Genomic DNA, 22,715 nt, shown 5'->3' with positions numbered 1-22,715 from the left:
GGAAAGGAATCAGAGACAAAGACACAGTCTTAAATGATGCCACCTGGGAGTTCCCTTCCCTGCATTAATGAACAGTCCTCAAGCTGGTTTTCAAGCACTATGATTCCATCACATCACTTTTTTTTTTCTTTCACCACATTTTCATTAGTTACTTTTCAAATACTTGGTTGAAAATTAACATATTATCAGTACCCCCTGTCTTTTTCATTTTTTCAGAAAAAATTAAATTGACTTGTAGAGCATAATTTATTTTTCATGAAACCAGTGTGTCTTTTAATCCTAGCTGTGTTTTTTACTGACATAGAACCTATCATTTTAAAGAAGTTAGCATTTGTTGGAGGTTGAAGTACTGGTGAGAAGTTTCTTGGAATGTATGGGAGGATGTTGGTATCATCTCCCCACTCTGAAAACTGGTCCCTTCCCTACACTGTGCGTGAATTTCCCAAGACACCAGAGAAACTTCTGTGGCCTCATCCTCACCATAGTTCAGCACTACATATGCACCCAATATACAGCGAGGGCTCTGAGTTGTCATACAAGCTACACTCTCTGTCCTTCAAGAGAAGAAGTGTTCCTAGGTTTCGGCTTGGCCTGGCATTCAGACTTTCTTTGGTACCTACAGATGCCTATGGGGACAAGGAGAGTGGCCCAGCTCTGCTTCTTTACCCAGAGTTGGCCAGGTGCACATGGGACACAGCTCCCAGCCTGGAGCTCTGACTAGCCCTCCACTTTAAAGAGTCCCTGGTTCCAGAGTTTCCCATTGGAGTGGCTCTTATCCAGCAAAACAAGCACCTGTTAACTCCCCAAGATACCCCGTAACCTTCTTTGGAATATTCTTATTGAATTATTTCTGATAACAAAGATAGTCTAAGTTATCTTTTACATCTCCTCAGACCCTCTAACTCAAGAATGCTTACCAGGACATGGATAACCCCTGTTGGCCTATGAATGTGCATACATGGACCTGTGGTTCTCTAGAAATTTTGCGAAAAATGTACACAGAATTCCTGATACAAATTCTTAAAAGGGGTTCATAACAAATCAATGTTAACAATTTTTTTAGAAAACATGTCTTTAAGAGGTTCTAACTATTTGAATTTATCTAAATTACATCTTAATTTTTGAAATCTGTTCCTCTAAAATTCAAAAATAATATTACAGCAAAATCTATTTCACTAACCCTGTAAAGAAACAGAATCATCATCCACTCAATGAGACCAATAAACTAAAATCAGACTACACATATGTATACATCTTTATAAATGAGCTCATAAACTTCAAATTGAGTATAATATATAAACATATCTACTATTAGCATGTTTTATAGCTGAGTATATAATATATTTTAATACTAAAATAATTCTATGAGTAACCATAACAGTTAAAATTAATTTAATTAAACTCTACCACTCATCGTTCACAATGTTTGTGTGATATAACTTAATTTTACAGCAACAGAATTTGAGATTTATGGGGAAGAAACTGAATTTTCAAGTGAAAGATTGATATTTCTAAGGCCACAGAGTTAGTATCAGTATCCATATATCACAAAATCCTTTTTCCCCTGACATATCTTCCTACCTGTCCATGCATCCATCGATCCATTCATCTGCTAAGGATATGCACTTCTTTAAGGAAAACTCTGTCCCCTAATTAGGTGTTTAAATAATTCTGAATCATTGTTGTAACAACAAAGTACATAAAAATCATTTCCGTTATAATCTTCAGCTTAAATCAAAGCTGGATGTTTTGTTTTCAAAATGTCCTTGAATTATAATAAACTAGCATACTAATTATTTTCCCTATTATTAGAAAGTGTCTCTTATACAGTTAGCCTATGTGTAAACGTACATTCCTTACATGTAAGATTCATATGTTTCTGACACCAGATAGAAATAAATTTGGGGTCAGTAGCCATAGTCTTGATTAGTGTATAGAAATGAGAACTTTATAAAATGACTTTCTACTTTGCTATTTTCCTAGAGGGGGAAAAAAGTGATAGAAGTCAGACAAAACACTTCTAAAGTATTAATATTATAGGAGAAGCAAACAGATTCCAGGCAGAGCTTCACAAGAGAATCTCGACAAACACCATTTCCGCGCTAACTAGATTATGTATTTGAGTCCACAATTAGCGTCAAAGTGAGGATATCGGATAATCTATTTCCCACAACACAAGTTTGTCAAACAGCTCGAGGGCCTTTGTGAGACAGGGCCAGTGCCATCTTCATTAAGACCCTGTCCGCCCTTCCCTCCCGCAGGGGGCTTTCAGCACCGCGCTGGAGTTTGTTTGTTAGGTGTCCCTTGCAGAAGCAACATAATTGCTCAGGAAGAGAGAAAATCATGAAGCCGACAGCAGGTTCAAAGCCATCCTGAGGGTTTCCTCTTTCAGAAAACAAACCATAATTTTGCAGCAGAGTTTCTCATCACATACCCGAAAAGTGTCAGCAGGAGTGCTGTGGCCGCCAAGTTCTCACGGAAAGTGAAAGCCGTTAACTGGAAGGCGACAATAATGGCGACACACAGGCAGACGGAAACCAAGTAAAAGAGCTGAGAAAAGAGGAGGAAAAGAAGTGTGGGGGGGTGTTACATCAGAACCACATCACATTTATCAGTGCCTACTTATTCCGAATTTTTCCATCCAATTTCTCCTTAAACATAGCTCCTATTTCACACGTTAAAAGACTTGGTAGAATTTATCCTGGAAAGTCACTATTACAGTCCATGAAATATCCTTCTGAATCCGTGTGCCGAACCCCTACTCCCTCAAAATGAGCTGTGTTTAGAGACAGGGCCTCAAAGAAGGGATGAAGTTCAAACGAGGCCATTAGGGTAGAGCCTGGCCCCATATGATTGTGCCCTTGTAAGGAAAGAAGATCGAGACACAGGCAGACAGGGGTGACCCTGTCTATGAGCCAAGGGGAGACTTTGGGAGAAACCTGCCTGCACCTTAATCTCAGACTCCCAGCCTCCAGGTCTGAGAAAGGGCAAGTTTCAGTGAGGCCGCCACCCTGTGATACCTGTAGGATGTGCAGCCCTCGCCACCTGACACGGTCCTTGTCCTTGTTTCCTCTGGGAGGGGTTGAGGAATCCAGCTACCTCCCCCATAGCTTTCCTTCAACATGTGGAAGCAGGGACAGACAGACGCCTTGCCCTGCCATCCCAGCAGCCTACCCCTGAGTGCTCCACAGGCTGACAGTAGCCAGGGCCCCCCTAGATGCGTCTCAGGCACCCAGCCCCCTCTTCTCCTGGGGCCTCTGGCTGTGAGGCTCCTTCTCAGTCACCCATGTGGCTGACTGGCTCTCTCAATGTTCAGATCTCAACCCACTTCCCTCTCTGATCCCGGTGGTTCCTATCACCAAGCAAGTTTGGGGGAATCCTGATAAAATGCCATAGACCCCTGAAATGTTGAGGCAAATGAGGTGTGACCTGCCCAAAATGTCCACTAAAAAAAAATCTAAGCTAGCTGGGCATGATGGCTCACACCAGTCATCCCAGAATCTGAGAGGCTGAGACAAGATGATTACAGACTCAAGGCCAACTTAGCTAGAATCTGTTTCAAAAATTAAAAAAAAAAGAAAGTAAAATAAGGCTGGCGTGTGGCTTGGAAGTAGAATGCCCATAAATTCAATCCCTATGACCAAAATTAAAAAATATATATTTGTTTTTATAGTAAATAAATTTATAATAATTATCTAAATAATAATCCTAATACACACACAAATGTATTATATAAATAATATAATATAAATAATAATACAATATAGATAGTAATTTATTTTAGTAATTTACAATAAATGTATGTAATCAAAATGAAATAAATTGGCTAAATTCTAAGCTAGTTCAAAGGAAAAATCACGACATAGGAGCACAATGTTAATGCTCGGATTCTGGCAAAGGAGGGGCAGTTACTCAGAAGTGTTAAGCTCCTCTTGCCTTCTACAGGAATAAAATTGTCACATCATAGGAGAAGCCCTGTTTACTGGGGCATGGCGGAGAAACTGTCCCATGCTAGCACCCAGGGCAATACCACTTTTAACATGACAGTGACCGTCACGGGGCACTCTCCCACATGGATTCATACTTCCATGCAAGACAAGTGTCCTGCCATCTCAGGGAGCAATCAGCCCTCATCAGGAGGTTTCCACTGGGAGCTGTCCCTGCAGCAAATGCTAACGGCTGCTCAAAGAAGAGCAATCAATGCTGGGGTTGAGGGTTAAGCACGCAGATGACAGATCATTTCTTCCACCCCGTTCAAATGGGCATATGAAAAATGACCATTTGCTCATTTTCCTAATAAGAAACTACACTCCTGGGGGAGTTCCAGATTTCCCGGTCTGCAGCCCAAGATCCCTGAGTCTTCCCTTTAGGAAGAAATCCTAAATGAGTGTTTATTATCAGTAGAGATGACTTGACCTGAAATGCCCTCACCAATGAAATGATCCCTTCTCTTATGGAGAGTCCCAAGGGGCCCAGGTCCCCTGTCCTCACCCTCACATACACACATTAAACAGGTCACTCACTACATGGTGGCCCCATCTTACCATGTCATAGAGGAAGTGAATGGCCCAGTAGGTCCTGCAGCCCAGGCCACTTATGTGCTGCAGCCTCTTGGCTCCAGTTACCCTGTCCCTCACCACAGAGCTACCGATGGATGCAGACAGGATGGAGAAGCCCAGCACGATACACAGGGCCACGCCACACTGTCGGATGCTCTCCAGGCTGCAGACAAAACAGAACAGCTTATCAGAGGTCAGCAGAAGGGCAAGGTTCTTCTTGCTGTTAACCATCACATGTGATGAGGGGCCAGGCATATTGCCTCAAGTGCGGATCCTCTCTTTAAATCCCCTCCATCACTTTTGAAGACTGTTCAAAATCTACAGAAGTCATAACCAAGGAATACAAAACTGAGAGGCATTTCAGTGTCTCTATCTCCAAGGTTACCCTTGATCAGTGAGCCTGCATCCTAATGGAAATTAAGATAGCCTCAGAGTGGTGCGCAGGGCACAGCACACGGGTGCCTCTGCCCATGCCAGGGCTGCTTTGTTCTGCAGCCCCTATCAAGGAGGGGTGTCCACAGGCTCCTCTCCTCACAAGCCCATCTCTGAATACAGTCACCTGAAATACCAACAAGACTGTGTAAATAAATGATGAAGGTGCCACTGTCATCAGACCCACTGGACACTCTGGATCTTTTTTTTTTTTTTTTTCTTACTGGGGATAAAACTCCGGGGCATTCTACCTCCAAGTTATGCCCCCAGCCCCATTTTTTATTCTTTATTCTTTATTTTGAAACAGGGCCTCACTAAGTAGCTGAGGCTGGCTGCAAACCGCAATCCTCCCGTGTCAGCCCCTTAAATGCTGGGATTCAAAGCATGCACTACCAGACCTAGCTTTCTGGGTCATTTTTTAAACTGTTAGGATCCTTCTGTCCAGTCAAGCGCTACTTGCTCTCCTCCCTAATCCACCTTTGGGAACAGAAGTGCATGGACAGTCTTTCAGGTGTCTGACATGATGAAACACTTCAGCACAAACCATCCTCTGGGCCCTGCCTCCCTTTCCATCACGTCTTCTTTTATCAGAGGTGCCAGCTAAGCCTGCTCCTGGAATTCTTGGCAGGTGTCAGAGCTGTTAAAGGTGCAATCCTGAAAGCCAGTATAAGGGTGAGAGGATAAACTGCAACCCACCTTTCCTGTCGTGTCAATGATAGAAGGAGAGGATGCCCACCAAGCCTGCTGTGTTCTCAACGTGATAGATCATAGGAAGTGCATACATAATACTTATTTTTATTATCGATTTTAACTGAAAGTTTGTCAAGGATATAATACACAAGGAAAATGGGAAAAAAGCATTGTACTTCATGACAAGACTATGAGAACTGACACTTAATTCTGTATCCAAAGAATTGGTGTTACCTCCTCTCCCATGCTCCATGTGGACCAAGAAGAGTCTCCCTCATATGAGGAGTGCCCAGGGAGGCACTACTGTGTCACCTATCTGAATGGCACACTTATGACATTAACCTGAAAACATGTGCCGTATCACCTATATGAATGGCACACCTATGACTCTAACCTGAAAATGTGTCCTGGGAAAGGTGTTATCCATCAGCTTCAGGAAACACACACCCTTAGGAACATTGCAGCTAAGAATTTCAACTGCATGATAATGTCGCACATTTTAAACACCATCTCTGCACTTCCTCTTTTGATGATCACTCTCCTCCAGCTCACTAAAGAGATGCCCAAGCCCTGTGCCACTAACTCTACTTCTTCAATGTCTTCTCTGACATATGTCAAAAAAGGATCAATAGCGCCCCCTAAGTGACTCAAAGACTTTTCCCCCACAGTCGCCACCCCCAACATTCCTTCAACTCACATCTTGTCTTCATTCAGCAAGGCCCCTCCATATGGGTGGCTGTAGAGTGTTATTCCTGTGAACAGGAAATAGAAAAGTGAACCTCAAGCATCCTGCTAGCGACTCACAGCCCACCTCCAAACCTTGGGGTGATGGGTGTGGGATAAGGAGTGATTTCGACCACAGGGCACAGCTCTTTGGTATCAGATGAGCAAATTCTTGAAACCTAACTTACAGCTTGTGACTATAGTTAGTAGCAGTATATTGACACTCATATTGAAATCTGATAAAAATATGTGTTCTCACAACACATACAAGAAAGTTGAATTAAACTGGCATAAGTATAAAGATGGGTAGAGGGAAGAGAAAGGCAGTTTAGACTCCGATTCCTTACATACTTGTGGATGAGAAAAAGATTGTATCAAAAAGTACACAACGCTCCTTATCCATGGGTTCTGCATCTGCAGCTTTGACTAACGTGAGTCAAAAATATTCAGGAAAAGGTCTGTACTGAATATGTACAGATGTTGTTTCTCTTGTCATTATTCCCTCAAGAGTACAGTATCAGAATGATTTTCATGGTATTTGGTAGTACAAATAATCTCTTCTGAAACAATTAGGGTTTCACATTCTGTGCATGTGTGTTGTTGGCACTCATTGTGACTCTTGGCATAGACATTTGGTTTTCAGTGTCTGTAAGGTATGGATGGATGACCTGGTAAGAGAGGCATAGGTCTAGGCTTAGGCCATGTCAGGAGCCCCAGAAAAGCTACCATAGTCCTCTGCTCCTATCACTGACACTTCTGAAACATGAAGGTATGCCTAGACCATTTCATGGAGTCCTTTTTTCCTGCAAGAATCTACTGTTCTAGTATGACACAACCTGACTTAAAGAAGAAAGTGCACACATACTGGCTGAACAGATTATTTCAGCATCAAATTACTGATGAGAAAATGTATTATGAAATATTCCAGAGTAGGGTCTGGCACATTGGGGAATTCCTATCACAGGACCAGTCTTTACTTTAGAGATCATTTAAGTATTTGAGTGTACATCTATAGATTAAATGTACATACTACATCATTGCCACTTAACATAAAGGATTTGAGCACCTTCAGGTTTGGGTATTCATATAGATCCTGGACCTAATCCTCCCCAGATAGCAAGAAACAGTTATATATAAGAATTATCCTGTGGTCCTGTGTTGTGTGCTGCTGAGGACAATAGACTGTTTGTATAAATTCTTATAGAGCAGCTCTGCCACATCAGAATTTTTATGCCCATTTGAATAGAGGCACCTGAAGTTAAGGTGCTCCTGAAGCCTTCCAGCATCTGACAGGTGTGACAGGCTGGGACGCAGACCAGGGGCTGCAGACGCCACAACCCATTTTCCTACCAGCCTGTCATATACCTCTCCTTTAGCACACACGTTTGATTTCCCAAAGAACATGTCCCTACAGCAGCAAGGAGACAGGATGGAGGTCAAAAGCCTCTACCTTGCTCAGTGAAACATTACGGATGTTTCTATGAGGAGTTCAATCATAAAATTTCAAACTACCCACGTTCAATCTTTATTTGGCTACGTTGCATTAATATCCTTTCTTACCTTAAACCATTGGAGGCACTGCAGAAACATTAAAATCAGTGCTCTAATATTTGATTTCTGTACCTCATCCCTCTGCTATGAATTTATTGCCCTTTGTTGTAGCACATTTCCTGAATGTCTGTCATTTTTAGAGTTTTAATCTAGGAGGCAAGAGTACATCTGGTCTCCCATCTCACGGGTGGAATGATTGACTGGTCCTGTGATAGTAATTCCCCAACATGCCACACCCTACTCTGGATGTTTTCATAATATGTTTTCTCATCAGTAATCTGATGATGAGATTCTCTGTTAAACCAGTATGATGTGTGTGCTTTCTTCTGTAAGTCAGGTTGCGGCATAGTAGAAAAATAGATTCTTGCAGAAAAAGGGACTCCATGAAATGGTCTAGACATATCCTCATGTTCCAGGAGCAGCAGCAACAGGAGAAGATGACTGTGGTCGCTTTTCTGGAGGTTTCCTGGAGCTTCTGATATGGCCAAAGCCCAAGTCTGGGCCTCTCTTATCAGATCATCCATACAGACACTGAAAACAGGGTGTCTATGCCAAAAGCCACAATGAGTGCCAATAACACACATGCTTAGAAGGGGAAACTCTAATCACTGCAGAAGAGAGCAGCTGACATATTTGGTCAAAATCAACTTTAAGAGATAGCAGGCTAACAGTATCAACCTTGCCCTCCTTCCAGACTTTGCACACGGATATAAGTCTCCATGGGTTTTGCCTCCACCTGGTTCTTAGAAGTATAAAGCCGCTGGTACAAACACCAGAACACAACAGATTGCTGCAGCTGCCTCTTCCTTCTTGTACCTTCACACAGAGAAAAGACACAGGGGCCACAGTTTTTCATTAGATGCTGGCTTCAGAGTCTAATAATTCACAGATTTTATACAAAATATTTAAATATAATATATGAAAGAAGCATGAAGGCTATGCATGGCCCTTCAGGGGACTCTAGTAACCCCGCAATGGTCTTTCCTGCTCTGTGATCAGTTCCCACATCAGAACAGAATTCCTAAGACATTCTGGCTTTGTCCCAATTTGTGTGGTGGAAATCTGGCCACCAGACATTGAGTTTTGTCCAGGATCAAATAGAGGTTTGCTGCTTTCTTATACTCTTCCTGAAAGAGCTAGCCATTAACCAAGGAACCTAAAAACCACCAAAGATAATCCTGTGGGACAGTGTGGGAAGGAATCAGGTGGCTTCTAGAGAAGGGTCAAGTCTAAGGTATAGGAGAACCCTCACTTGCTCCACAGTTCCACGAGGCTGCCCTAGCTGCAGAAGAAGACTGAGAAAAGAGAGTAGAGAGATATGCACATGGGAAAAATAGGTGGTACTTTGCTTTATGAACACAAAGTAAACCTTCCTTTTTTATGTTGCAATTTGGCTAACCACCTACATTGGATATTTTCAGAACCCTAGTTACTTTTCAATAGGGGTATACAGGATTAACCATACTTTAAAATCAAGCTAATGTTTCTTTAAATTGGTACTTAGAAGATGTTAGATTTTGCAAAAAAAAAGTAGAAGAAATTTGGAGTTATTTAAGTAAATGATATGTGTGTGCTTTTCCTCAAAATTAAAGGAGTGATGAATGCTCCAGGGAGCATTTCTCCTGGTCAGAAAGACCAGGGAGAATATGGAGATGCTTACAGGGATACTTACAGGTATGCTTACAGGGATGCCTACAGGGATACAGGGATGTTCACTTCCTCCAAGACTCTTTGTCCCCCTCTCCAGGCTTAGGCACGAGCAGCAAGAGGTAGAAGAACAACTGTTTGGGCCATTCTCACAAAAATCCTCAGAACAGCCCCTTGTCTTTTTTTTTTGTTAATAGCAAAACTTAATTTTAAAGTCAGAGTTGCTTCCATAAATCCAAGAAAAGAGGGTTCATAACTTGTCTCATATATCAAGAGTCCTGTCAAACATGACTATTCCTGAGATAGGGCCTGCCATGGAGAAAGTGCAGGCTATGAGCCTCAAGGAAGTGCAGGGGAGGAAACCAAGGCAGGGACAAGTTCTGAACCAAGGTCAAGCATAATTGGTAGCAGAGTGAAAGGGGCAACTTCAGTGTTCTGGCACTCCATCTAATCCATTCCCTGGATTAAAAAAACATTGATGGTCTTTGACGTTCCGACTATGAAAACCACACCACTGCAAAGAACAATCCTCGTAATTGAGTTACTATCTTCATTGTACCATGTGCACTTGAAACTCTATTTTTTACATTATTTTATTGGTGCATTGTAGTCATACATCTTGATACTCCATTTAGGCACTAAGAGTACTGTGAGAAAATCTTGGGGCTGAGGGCATTGGCAAAAGGACCAGGGAAACAATGGTTTCAGCCCCAAACTGAGTGGAAGGCACGCATTTATCTCTCTTTAGTACCACTTCAAAGGTAAACAGAAATGACGTCTCACAATGTACATTCTTAGTACATTTGAATCATTTCTTTTTGATTATTCTTGTAATTTATATTCTGGCTTTTCTTTCTAAGAATTGGCCCACAGCAATGTATACGTGTATAAAATTAGCTTTCTCATTCCACATTCTCATTATGACTACATCTGTTATGGTTTCTAGATGCAGTATATTTGTCATTTGTAAAAATTCACATCTGTGCTTTTGTCCAATATCCATTATGTAGCAAGACATTTAACATGTTTCCAATTCCAGTAGTCACTCATGGGTTCATTACTCTTACAAAATGTATATCTCTGAAAGTACTAAGGTCCAGATGTCTGTAAACATCCACACCAAAAGAAAAGAGTTGTCTAAACATTAATATGTGCAGAAAAGTTTGTGTTCTTTTAATTGATTCACCATGAGTCATCAGTAAAATGGGGGAATAAAAAAAGAAACTCAAAAAAGGAAACTCAACCAGTCGGTATTAGAAATATACAAACTCTTTTTATTAAAAGGCATATTGGTAGCTTCTCCCTCTCTTCTTCCTCTTATTCTCTCCTGAAAAAAAAATTGTTTTTTTTGTCAACACTAAAATTAATTGTTAGCTGGGCATAGTGGCACATGCTTGGAATCCCAGCATTTGGGAGACTGAGACAGGAGGATCGCAGTTGGCAGAAATCCTCAGTGAGGCCCTTTGCAACTCAGTGAGACCCTGTTTTAAAATAAAGGATAAAGCTGGGTGTGGTGGCGCACGCTTGTAATCCCTGCACTTGGGAGGCAGAAACAGGAGGATCACGCAGGTTCGAAGCCAGCAGCGCTGGCTTAAGAGACCCTGTTTCCAAATAAAAATATAAAATTAGGTCTGGGTGTGTAGCCCGGATGTAGAAGGGCTTCCAGGAACCCCAGTACCACCAAAATAATAATAATAAAGAAGAAGGAGGAGGAAGAGGAGGAGGAGGAGGAGGAGGAGGAGGAAGAGGAGAGAGAGAGAAAGAAAGAAAGAAAGAAAGAAAGAAAGAAAGAAAGAAAGAAAGAATAAAAAATAGGGCTGGGGATATCGCTCAGAGGTAGAATGCTCCGGGTTCCATTCCTAGTACCACAAAAAATAATAATAATAATAATTGTTGCTGCTGCGTAGGGTGGCACACCCTTGTAATCCCAGCATTTGGAAGGCTGAGACAGGAGGATAATGGTTCATGGCCAGCCTCAACTATTTAGGGAGGCTCTTTGCAACTCAGAGAGACTCTGAAAATAAAGAATGAAAAACAGGGCTGGGGGTGTAGCTTGGAGGTAGAATAACCCTGGGTTCCATCCTCAGTACTGCAAAACAAAATTAATTGTTGCTCTAATTGAGTGACATAAGACAACTGTAAACAAGTCTTAAATTTAAAAATAGGGTGGAGAATAAAAATAAAATAAATTATAATTGAAAATAAAGAATAAAAATAAAATAAATTATAATTGAATCCAAACCCATCTGAAGTGATTAGTGTTTGCATTTTGATATCAATTTTCTCTTTTCAAGCTGATGCAAGCAGCCTGGGAAGAGCAGATGGCACTAGGGCTGGATATGCAGTAGTAAAGGTATTGAAAACACATCTACAAGATTTCAAGAGCAGAAAGGACAAGATTTGCCAATTGACCATAAGATGAGCAAGAAAAAACAAAACAGAGTTGAGATAAGGAGTTTGGTCTCAACTCACTTTTAAATTCCCTTAGAATTCTGACTACTACGGTCATTAAGTATGTTTAAATTGCTGTCATTAATATAAGAGAGAATAAAGCCTCGGATATGAAAATATATTCCATGTTTCTTCCTTCCCTTGAGAATTCCCAAGTGTCTGCCTTTCCCTGGATTCCAGACCTACAAAGTTCTCCCTCCCATTGCCAAAAGAAGTTTTGCCACCTGTTGTAGCCAAAGCAGAACACACTAACTACACCCATACAAGAGGAAATAACCAGTATGGAGAATTAATTCATGTTGCAAACCACATCTATATAGTGCCAGCTTTTGAACACTACAGAAAACAACTTCACTGGAATGAAGTCTGACACTCAATTTTACATTGAGTTATGCTTAAAAGTAGAGACGCAAGCTGCAAGACCACTGAGATCAGAAAAAAATAGCACCTGGGTTCTGATGGCTCAGCCTTTTATGGCCAGCGTCAGGGTTCAGAAAATTCCTCCATCTCCCAAAAAGGCATGCCTATATAGCTGAGAGCCTATCCCGGGACCACCGTGATAAGTGCAATGTGCTGTCTGTTTAGCACACCCATCCATGAGTTCAGCTCCTGTCACTGGGTGCTGGGTGCCCAACAGTCCCAGTGCTGTGGGGCTGCTTGGGCCAACTCATGGGCAGACACATACTTGCTCCCAAGTTCCTCTCCAGTATGACCTTTGGTTTCATGACAATGAAGGTTATAACTCCAACTCTGACCATTTCCCATCAGAACTGGAATGTGTCAAGAGATGAAATAAAATGTGTTTATTTGGAGGTCCACTAGTGAGAGTTCTTTATGCTTTGATAATAATCCATAACACACCCTTCTCTGGTGCTGTGTTCTATGTCCCGATTTATGGCCCTAACCTTCCTTTCCCATGCTAACAGCATAAACAAGTCAAATTAGAATTGCAAAGTTTACAAAAGCAAATAAAATATTTCCAAAGACATTTCCAATAACTGAAAATAAATGTACTTTTCAGGTCGACAAAACGTTCAAAACTCTTTCCTTTCAGGAGGTGCTTCTGAGACACACCTTCTCAGGCAGCAGGGTGGCCAGACAGTTGGTGATGACCACAGTGTAGCCAACAGGGCTCTCTTGGTCCCAGACAAGAATTCAAACAAATGCAAGGCTTTGGACCAGGGCTAAACCTGGAACCAAGTTTAAGTCTAATATGTTTAATGGAAGCTCAGATGAATTAAAATCTATTTTTATGGTGACACCATGCTGTGTTTGGAAGGGAGAACCCCAGTTGTGACCCGTGGCTTCATATCATAGGTCACAGCCTTCTGCCTCATACATTTCTAATTTTTCTTTGCCCTTCTCCTCAGATCTGACTCAAGTATGAACTTACTCATACTAGAGCCCACATTAGGATGTTCCTACCTTTGGAATGAGGTCTCCATATCAATGAGGTCTCCATATCCAGGGCAGAAGAGAAGTTTCAGCCCGGGCCTCTCCTATTACCTCTCTGCCTGGACCAGATGTTTGCAGCTACACATCTTATGCCACAGACCCCAAACTTCTCACGGTGCTCCTGCTGCCTGGAATTCCCCTCTACACGATCTACTTCCCAGTCTTTTCTTTCCAGCTCTATCCCTCTGTGCTAAACAAACTGCCTGAATCCCACTAATCCACTAAGACATGACTGGAATACTCTGTTCTCCAGAACAATTCTGCAGACTCCAGGGTTCTCATGTTACTCTGTGAGGGATTTATCATTGTTCTTATGTCATACCCTGTACCTGCTGTTAGGCCTTTGTTGTACTTTCCAATTCTTCCCTGTTCACTCTTGGTAGGTGGGATGCGTCTGGCAATTCACCTATTCCATACAATGGGTCTAATTAGTCAGTGCACCATTGTTGATGGATGCGTGAAGTGTTCACTATTTCCATAAAGCAAAATGCCATAATGCTACCCATTTCATTTCTAATTAAGGTATCTGTGCTCTTTTTTTCTTTTCTTTTTCAATCTGTTTGTCTTTCTCTTTCTTTTAATGTACCAACTCTTGATTTTGATTACTGTTCTCTGTTACTTTTTTATTCTTTGGTATTTTGTTACTGTTCTCTGAGGATTTCTACCTATTTACACCCTTTCTGCCTTCTTTTGTGTTTAGTTGGATTTTTCTTTGTACTAGAAATTGAGCCCAAGGGTCATTTACCTCTGAGCTATACCTTCAGCAATACATGTGTGTGAGTGCATGTGTGTGAATTCACGTATATTTATTTTGAAATAGTGTTGCTGATACAAGACCAGAACCTGTGATTCTCCTGTCTCAGCCTCCCAAGCACTGGTACTGCAGCCGTGTCCAACCAGACCCAGCTGTAATTGATTTTTTTGGAGTGACAAATGTCAGTTTTCTTTTCGTTTCTTTCTGTGTTTATGATATACATGTTTTCTTTGTGGCTACCATGAGAATTACTCGAAACCTCCTAGAGTTTAAAAAATTGGTTTTTAAATTATTCCAACTTAATTTAATTCACATATAAAAAATCTATTTCTTTATGACTCCACTCATGAATACACATATTCTATGTTCTTAATGTACAATTTACGCCTTTATAGAGTGCGTGCCTATTAGCATAGATTTGTATTTTATGCCTTTGCCTTGAAATCTTGTAGATTAAAACATGGAGTTATTAATCAAAACTTACAATATTAACTTTTATATTTGCCCACATATTTAGCTCTGTCAGAGAACTTTATGTTTTCATATGACTTTGAGTTACTCTCTACTTTTATTTCAACTTTTAGTCCCGCAATGTCCATTTCTTGGAGGAAGGTATGGAAGAAATCACTTCCCTCAGCTTTTGGTTATCTGGAATGTGTTAATTCCCCTGGAAGTTTGGCCTCCACTCCCCCCAAGCCACACCAGGCCACACCAGGGGGAGACAGGAACACATAAATGTGCCATAAGATTATCTGCATTTTCTTGATGAGGTGTCTGGCTGGTTGCTGTAAAACTCTGATTTCCAGAGCCCTTAAAAAATGTAATTTTTTTTGGTGGTACTTGGGTTCCTGGAAACCCTTCTACCTCTGGGCTACACTCCCAGACCTACTTTTTATATTTTTATTTGGAAACAGGGTCTCTTAAAGCAGAGCGGTTGGCTTCGAACCTGCGTGATCCTCCTGTCTCCACCTCCCAAACGCGGGGATTACAAGCGTGCGCCACCACAACCAGCTTAAAAATGTATTTTAGTCCCTTTTTGGTTGTTTATTAATGTTTTCATGTGGAAATGAGGTCAGGAATCTTCCTACTCTGGTATCTTACTGTTGTCTGAGCCTTATGTTCTTCATATGTAAAATGAATTTGCATGTCTGAGGATGATATGAAGTCTAATTGTTTCCAGGTACCCATTGTAAGTGAGACCCAAGAAACCGCAGACACCCTGCTTCCTCCCCCAGGCATCCCAAGGGCAGTGGCTGACAACAGGTTACCAGGATGAGGAGTGGCAGAAAAGGACAACCAATACCCCCGTGGGCAAGGACGTCCCAGGAGACAGCTAGGAGCAGCCAGGAGAAGGTGAGGAGAGGACCCGGGAGGCAGCCAGCTAATGGCTCTCGGGACAGAGGGAGGGCAAAGAAAAGCCATCACCCTAATCAGAGTATTCATTAAAAAGGAGGATACTCGTGTGTGTGTGTGTGTGTGTGTGTGTGTGTGTGTGTGTGTGTGTTGTGTGTGTGTGTACACACAAATTCAGTACTGGGAATCCAAGAGCATTCTACCTCTGAGCACAGAAATAAAAGAATCTTTTATTTTTTATTCCGGAATGAGGTCTTTCTAAATTGTCATGTGCTGGCCTGGAATCTGCCATCCTCTTATCTCAGCCTCCCAAGTACTAGGATTATAGGTGTGCCTCATTGCAAGCAGCTGAGACAATCATTTTGCTCTTCGTAAAATCACCAGACTACTTCTCCCATCACAAGTCCCATTAAATTTTATGTAAAATATCTCTATCTTCTTTATTTTACAAGATTTACTTATGCTTACTTATCAATTGTAGACATTTTGTTTCCTTCTAATATGACTGAAGAATAACTATAAATGTGACAGACACAGCCCAATTTATCAAAAAGCTCATCGCTTACAATAATTTCTTAATCTTATATTTTCCTTATGCTTTTTTAAATGATTAAATGTCAGGTTGCACTCATCACACTCATAACCACCAGGTTAGCCCATCTTAATTGGTCTGAGATAGTCTGCTTTTCTTTTTATCCTGTATAGATTATTTCTACTATCTAAAAAAATATATTTCTAATCTATAATAATCTATAATATAAACTACTATAATAATCTATAATATATATCTATTGCAAAGATTATAGATTGCAATATAGATTATATATTATAATAATTTATATATAATATAAACTATTATATATAATATGTTATAATAACTTGTAATTGATTCTGTAATCTAATAATAATAATATTGCTAAATTATAATAGTTATTATATAAAAATACATTCTTGGAAATAATCTATTTCTAATGAATAATATTTCTATTATCTATTCTGTAAAGATCACTACTCTATATCCCCACATAGAGGGCCACTTTGTAGATACCGCAGACCAGGTATGTTGAGCAGAACACAGCTGAGAGCACTGTAGACTGGCCTCTGCACCTGTGCCTCCATTTGCATCATCTGTGGAGTCTCTGGACACGAGGCTTCCTCCCACCCTCCACCTCCCTCAGTGCCTGAGTACCACATCTTACATTCTATATTCTTAATGTTCAAATATACATTTTCATCCCATGAGCCTGCGAAACTATCCACCATTCCTAATCAATCTCTCTCTCTCTCTCTCTCTCTCTCTCTCTCTCTCTCTCTCTCTCGCACACACACACACACACACACACACACACACACACACAGTCATCCTACCCTTTACACAGCCAAACCTCCATAAAGCAGAGCTCAACTGCATAGTCACCTAAATTCTTCATTCTCTCAGCTTCATTCCTTTTACTTTGATTTCCATTTCTATAACTCAATGAAGTTTACCCTTTGAGGTCTCTAGCCAAATCCTTATATCCTCATTCTCTCTGATAACCCTCAAATATTTCATCTTTTCCTCCACCTTTCTTGAGATGCTGCCCTCTCTGGTCCCTGTGCCAAGCCCCTCACGGAGGCTGTAGCATCTCTGCTCACTTCCATTTTACTGCCTGCAGTCCTCTCCGCTCTGACTCTTGACCCAGGCAGGATTCCTCTTACTGACCACCCACCTTTTATTATTGTAGTTATTGAGCTCAGAGCTGGGATTACTCATGACTTCTCTGCTGAACTTTCTTCTGAAGTTTTCTGAGTCACACTGCACATTTTTATTCTCTCTGCGTGAATCAAACCAGCAACTCTCACCATGTGGGAGGTACCTTGCTCCTCTGTTGAAAGCATTTCTTCATCCTGACATCTCATACAATGCCATCCATCCTGAACACTAAGTCATTCAATTTGAAAAGGCTCAATTTGTGTTTTAGATTTCAAAATCTTTTTGTGTGCCCATCCTCAGTACCCCAACCTTTTCCCATCTGTCTAAACTAATAAATTTTTTTCTTCCAAGTTTACTCAGGCCTTGCCTGTGTTACCCCTAAATTTCAAAAGTCATCCTTCCAGTGGGTCATTTAATTCATGGCTCTCAGAACACCCTTTCCAGCATATAACTTTCATCATGGTACACTTTTACTCAAATGTTGGAAAAGACATTGGTATCAAAGTTCATCCTCCTTACCCTTCCAGGCAAAGGCAAAGTTCAGCCAAAATTTGACCTCAAACAATCATTCTAGAGATCAACAATTATTTATCTACATTCAGTTTTCTGATAAGGTCAAAGTGGATTCCTCCTCGTAACCTGAACATACACTATGATTTATCTTGGAGTACCAAGACCCAGAACAGCTTGCTGAGCTCAAATGTCTGCCTACTTACTAAGATCCAATGTAAATGTCTAAAGCTTGACCACCATAAATCATCTCTTGGTTTGGCGGAGCAGAAAAGCAAGGCTTGTTATGAGCTGGACCTAAAGTCCGATCCCTACTACAGAGCCAGAACTGCTCAGAGCCAAGGCTGGGGGTGCCTTTCTGAACATAAATTTTCTAATCAATAAAGGAGGCAAATATTGCCCATCTTCCAAACTGATAGGAAAATTAAATGAGACTGTGGCTATTAAACATCTCATGGAATCCCTGGTATTTTAGTCTTTTAATGAATGTCCCTCTTCTGCTCCTGCTCTGCATGACTTCATACTTTCTTTGTACTTCTCTTGGTCATACATACATTTGATATTTTATATTACCCACTACCATTACAAAAAGAGTACTCTTTCATAAAATAAATTTCTTTTATTAAAAATGGTAGTAGCGGGGCCCTGGATTCAATCTCCATCACTAAAAATAAATGATATTCAAAGGAAAATGAATATGTAAAAATGAGGCAAGTTTAGAATAAAGTGAAAATATATCAGAGTAATTGTTTAGCAATGACTGCTACGTGAATTAATGCTTCAACAAATACATTTTGAGAATAAATTATGATGGATTTGGCCTGTCATTTTTAATACTTCCTGTTTTACTCTTTTTAAAAAAAACAAATTAATTTTATAATTATAACATCCATTCAAGTAAAGCAAAAAAAAAAATTTCACTTAAACCAATAAATTAACTCCAGATTCCAGAAATGGGCCCGTATCATTTGTCAAGATAACAAAGCATAAGCAATCAATCAGTGATCAACATAAATGATGGATGAGTTGAGGGCCAGAATAAACTGAATGACAACATTCACCTTCCCAGGGATAAAAGAGAGGGGTGGTCTCTCTTCTCGATCACAGAAATCCACACAACACTATCCTTAAAATGCATTTGTTCTTGCTTCTATGAACTACCAGAGCCACAGAATAGTGTGAGTAGTCTCAAGTTGCTCTTCATCCTCCTCATCTTATGAATGGGGTAACAGTTTCTAGAATGCTAGACACTTAAAGACACCCCATAGGGACAGAGAGAACCCACGACTCTGTGCGTCCGTGTACAGGGGCTGGTTGATGCTCAATACCTTCCCACTGCTCTTCCCTATCCTAGTCAAAACATTTCCTGCATCTTTTATAAAAAAAATAACTATCATTCTTTTGAAAATAGTCAACTATAATGCATGAAAAATAACATTACCGTATTGTCGCCAGTCCACAGCAGGGGGAAGGTGTCGCCACAATATGAGGTTGTTCAAATGATTTAGGTAGGAGGGTAGGGAGTGGAAGGCCTTCTGGTTGTACCACACCTAAAAAAGAAAGATGATTTCATGGCTCTCGTGAAATTAGTTCTTGAGTTTATTCTGAGGCTCAGGAATGCATGTGTCAATCGGCTTCAACAACACCTGATGCAGAATTCAGAGGGGACGTTCCTACAAGGCTGACAGTGAGCAGTCAATTCCAGTCTGCTAATCTTATATTTATCTCAAGCCTATAATTTACAGCTAAAAATAGATTAATTTTCCTCAGAACAAATGTGAATGTTTCTCTGTAATTATAGTCTCACAGGAAAAAGGAACTGAAGCCCATCATTTTTTTTTTCTTTCTCGGTTGGTAAGCTAATGAAATTTGACCTGCAAATTAAAAGCGTGGAAGATGATCAGAAAGAAAAAATGATTACTTTCAAATTAATAACCAAACATGGAACATTATTTCTCAAAATAAATCGAATTGAACATTTGCTGAGCATGGAGAAAAAAGTTGCATGCCTATTGGAGAGGTAAAGGAAAAAATAAGAACAAAGCAATGCTATTAAAGTGAATGTGATTAGTACCATAAAAATACTAATCTAGCTATCACTATCTCTATTTTGAGATGTCAATATTTTAATGATAAATATGTGCCTTGTCTGGAAAGCTGATAGCTTCAATAAATAGGAAGAATCAACTGGTGCGTGCAAATCTTAATTCAATGGAGGAGCTTGTTTCTCTAGACAGTGCTGTCTGTTGTAAGCAACAATTCACTTTGAAGAATTAAAGCTGCCCCACAGAAAATTAAGCCTTAGAAAAAACCATCCAAGTTTTTCAGCAAAGTTTACCAGAGTGAGAACCAAACCTCACATCGCTTGGCATCCAGCCCATCCCACTATGACGCCCTGCTTTATAACCAGGACCCTGAGTGGTAGCTACTGTGTTCGTGAGAATAGCTGAATAATAAATCTTTACTCATGTCATTAAAACCCTGCTAAACAAGACAGTGTTCCCTAAGTCTTCTCAGCCCACTTCATTGAGCAGTTCAGAAAACAGACTCTGTATCTCTTTCCCATCTCTAACTCCCTGTTTGTTTAAATATTAGGTCACATTTATAGAGTAACCCTTGCCAGTCATCTCTCAAATTCTAAGAAGGAATGCAGTGTGAGACCTACTATCTACAAAACCTAGGACAGTCTCTAAGATTTCAGGGCTATGACTGAAGAGGGTGGGATTGTGTGAACTTCCCCTCCCACTCCCTAAATACACCTAACTCAACTCAAATGTACAGTTAGCTAAAGGGGAATAATGTAGCGCATGAGATTCTTTAGTGGGGAAGTCAACATCGGAACTAAAGGAGTTTACATAACATGCCAGAAGTCTGTCCACCTCTGTCGTTCACCCAAGGCAGAGAGTCTTCCATAAACTGTGCTGCCGCTCCTTAGGGCCTTGCCTTACCATCACACACACACACACACACACACACACACACACACACACACACGCATGCACGCACGCATGCACACGCATGCACGCACGCACACGCACGCACGCACACACATGCACGCACGCACGCACGCACGCACACACCTCCACGGGCATCATATATCTGGAAATGGTAAGAATCTTTGGATTCTGTTAAAGTCAAGGGACAGGGAAATATAGAAAGCCCACTCCTGGGAAGCCAAGACTGGATGATCCCAGGTTCAAGACCTGCCTCAGCAACTGTTTCAAAATAAAAAAGGGGGGCTAAGAGTATAGCTCAGAGATAGAATGCCCTGGGTTCAGTCTCAACTACAAGAAGAAGGTAAAGAAAGGTCAGGGAGAGAAGGAGGGAGGGAGGGAGGAAGAAAATAAGGAAAAGAAGGAAGGAAGGAAGGAAGGAAGGAAGGAAGGAAGGAAGGAAGGAAGGAAGAAAGAAACTGCCTATGGAAACTGGAACCTTCCACTAGTTGCTGGGTCTCCTCCAGCAAACCTCCCTGGGCCTCCAACCTCATGTGAGGCACAGGGGCAGGGCTGGGCAACCTGCACACCCTAATGAATTCCTGTAGTTTCTTGTTGTCTCAACAACCACTGTGAATAAAAATGGAACCTTCTCATATCAGAAGCAGGGCTCCTTCAACCATGTCATGGTTTCCAGTTCTATACTTCCTCCCAGTCCCCAGTACAGTTGAATCTGATGCCTACCTTATATATCTTTTACTTTGATCACCTCCGTCTAGAAAAAGAAAATTCAAGTAGATACAGCCTCATTTGACTGGCCCCTGAATGTACACCTGCATGGACTGTGAAGATTTGCGCAGTTGCCTTCTGGAACTTGGGCCTGCGTGCTTTATACCCAACAGTTAAGAACACACATAGAAAATCTGTTCAGTTAAGACCCTGGGCCCAGTGTGTAGGTGTGTCTGCTTGCCTTCCTGTCTATCTGTGTCTATCTGTCTCTTTCTGTCTGTCTCTTTCTGTCTGTCTCTTTCTGTCTGTCTCTTTCTGTCTCTCTCTGTCTCTCTCTGTCTGTCTCTCTCTGTCTGTCTGTCTTTCTCTCTCTCTCTCTCTCTCTCTCTCTCTCTCTATATATATATATATATATATATATATATATATATATATATATTTCTATCTCTCCCTCTCCTTCTTTTTCTCTCTCCCCCTCCTTGATTTCTGTGCATGTGGCCTCAGGTCCATAATGTAATCCCCAAGACCTGTAAATAAATAATTAAACCATTTTCCATCTTGCTTTCTTTGAAAGGGGTGCTCTTCATCTTAATAATCCTAAAGCATCCAGCACCATTCCAAGTGAGGCTGACAGTCAGCCAATCACATAATAAGCTCAGCCCCAGACAAGAACAGCTCAGCCTAGTCTAAAGCAACAGAACCTCATAGACTCCAGCTGGTGAGGGTCTGCTGTGCAGACCTCTGCAGCTTGTAATTATTATTATATAGAACTGCTGTGACTGTAGATCACTGGCCACACAGCCAGCACTGGGAGGGGTGTCACTGCGACAAAGCCTGAGAAGACATGGCTTTGGTTCTAAGATCAGCAAGTCGGTTGGTGACAAAGAAAAGACATTGAGAAGCCTGGCATGGTGGCACACGCTTGTAATCCCCGAGCTTGGGAGGCTGAGACAGGAGGATTGTGCAGATTCGAAGCCAGTCGTGCTGGCTTAAGAGACCCTGTTTCCAAATAAAATATAAAATAGGTCCGGGAGTGTAGTCTGGAGATAGAAGGCCCCTGGGTCCCATCCCCAATACCAAAAAAAAAAAAAAAAAAAAAAAAAAAAAAAAAAAAAAAGACATTGAGAGCAGTTTGGAAATAGAAAACCTGTAGGAATCCTGGAAGGAGAAATGGCTGGTGAACCGCCATATATAACCTACAAAATGGCATATTATGTGGCATTGAAATACTTGGT

General features: G+C 41.0%; 1 protein-coding gene across 1 annotated transcript in view; it reads right to left on the bottom strand.

The window, feature by feature from the left end:
- The window catches only part of ABCA13 (ATP binding cassette subfamily A member 13), a gene marked incomplete at both ends in the record, with an annotated part of 326,203 nt that overhangs the window by 70,518 nt on the left and 232,970 nt on the right, over positions 1-22,715 (bottom strand). The window contains 4 exon segments of the mRNA XM_080701162.1: positions 2,435-2,550; positions 4,545-4,722; positions 6,379-6,433; positions 19,260-19,368. Of these exon segments, the coding sequence (XP_080557288.1) occupies positions 2,435-2,550; positions 4,545-4,722; positions 6,379-6,433; positions 19,260-19,368 (458 nt within the window).

The sequence above is a fragment of the Muscardinus avellanarius genome (assembly GCF_963383645.1).
Source record: "Muscardinus avellanarius genome assembly, chromosome: 9".
NCBI lineage: Eukaryota > Metazoa > Chordata > Mammalia > Rodentia > Gliridae > Muscardinus > Muscardinus avellanarius.
This window is presented reverse-complemented; position numbering and strand designations above follow the sequence as displayed.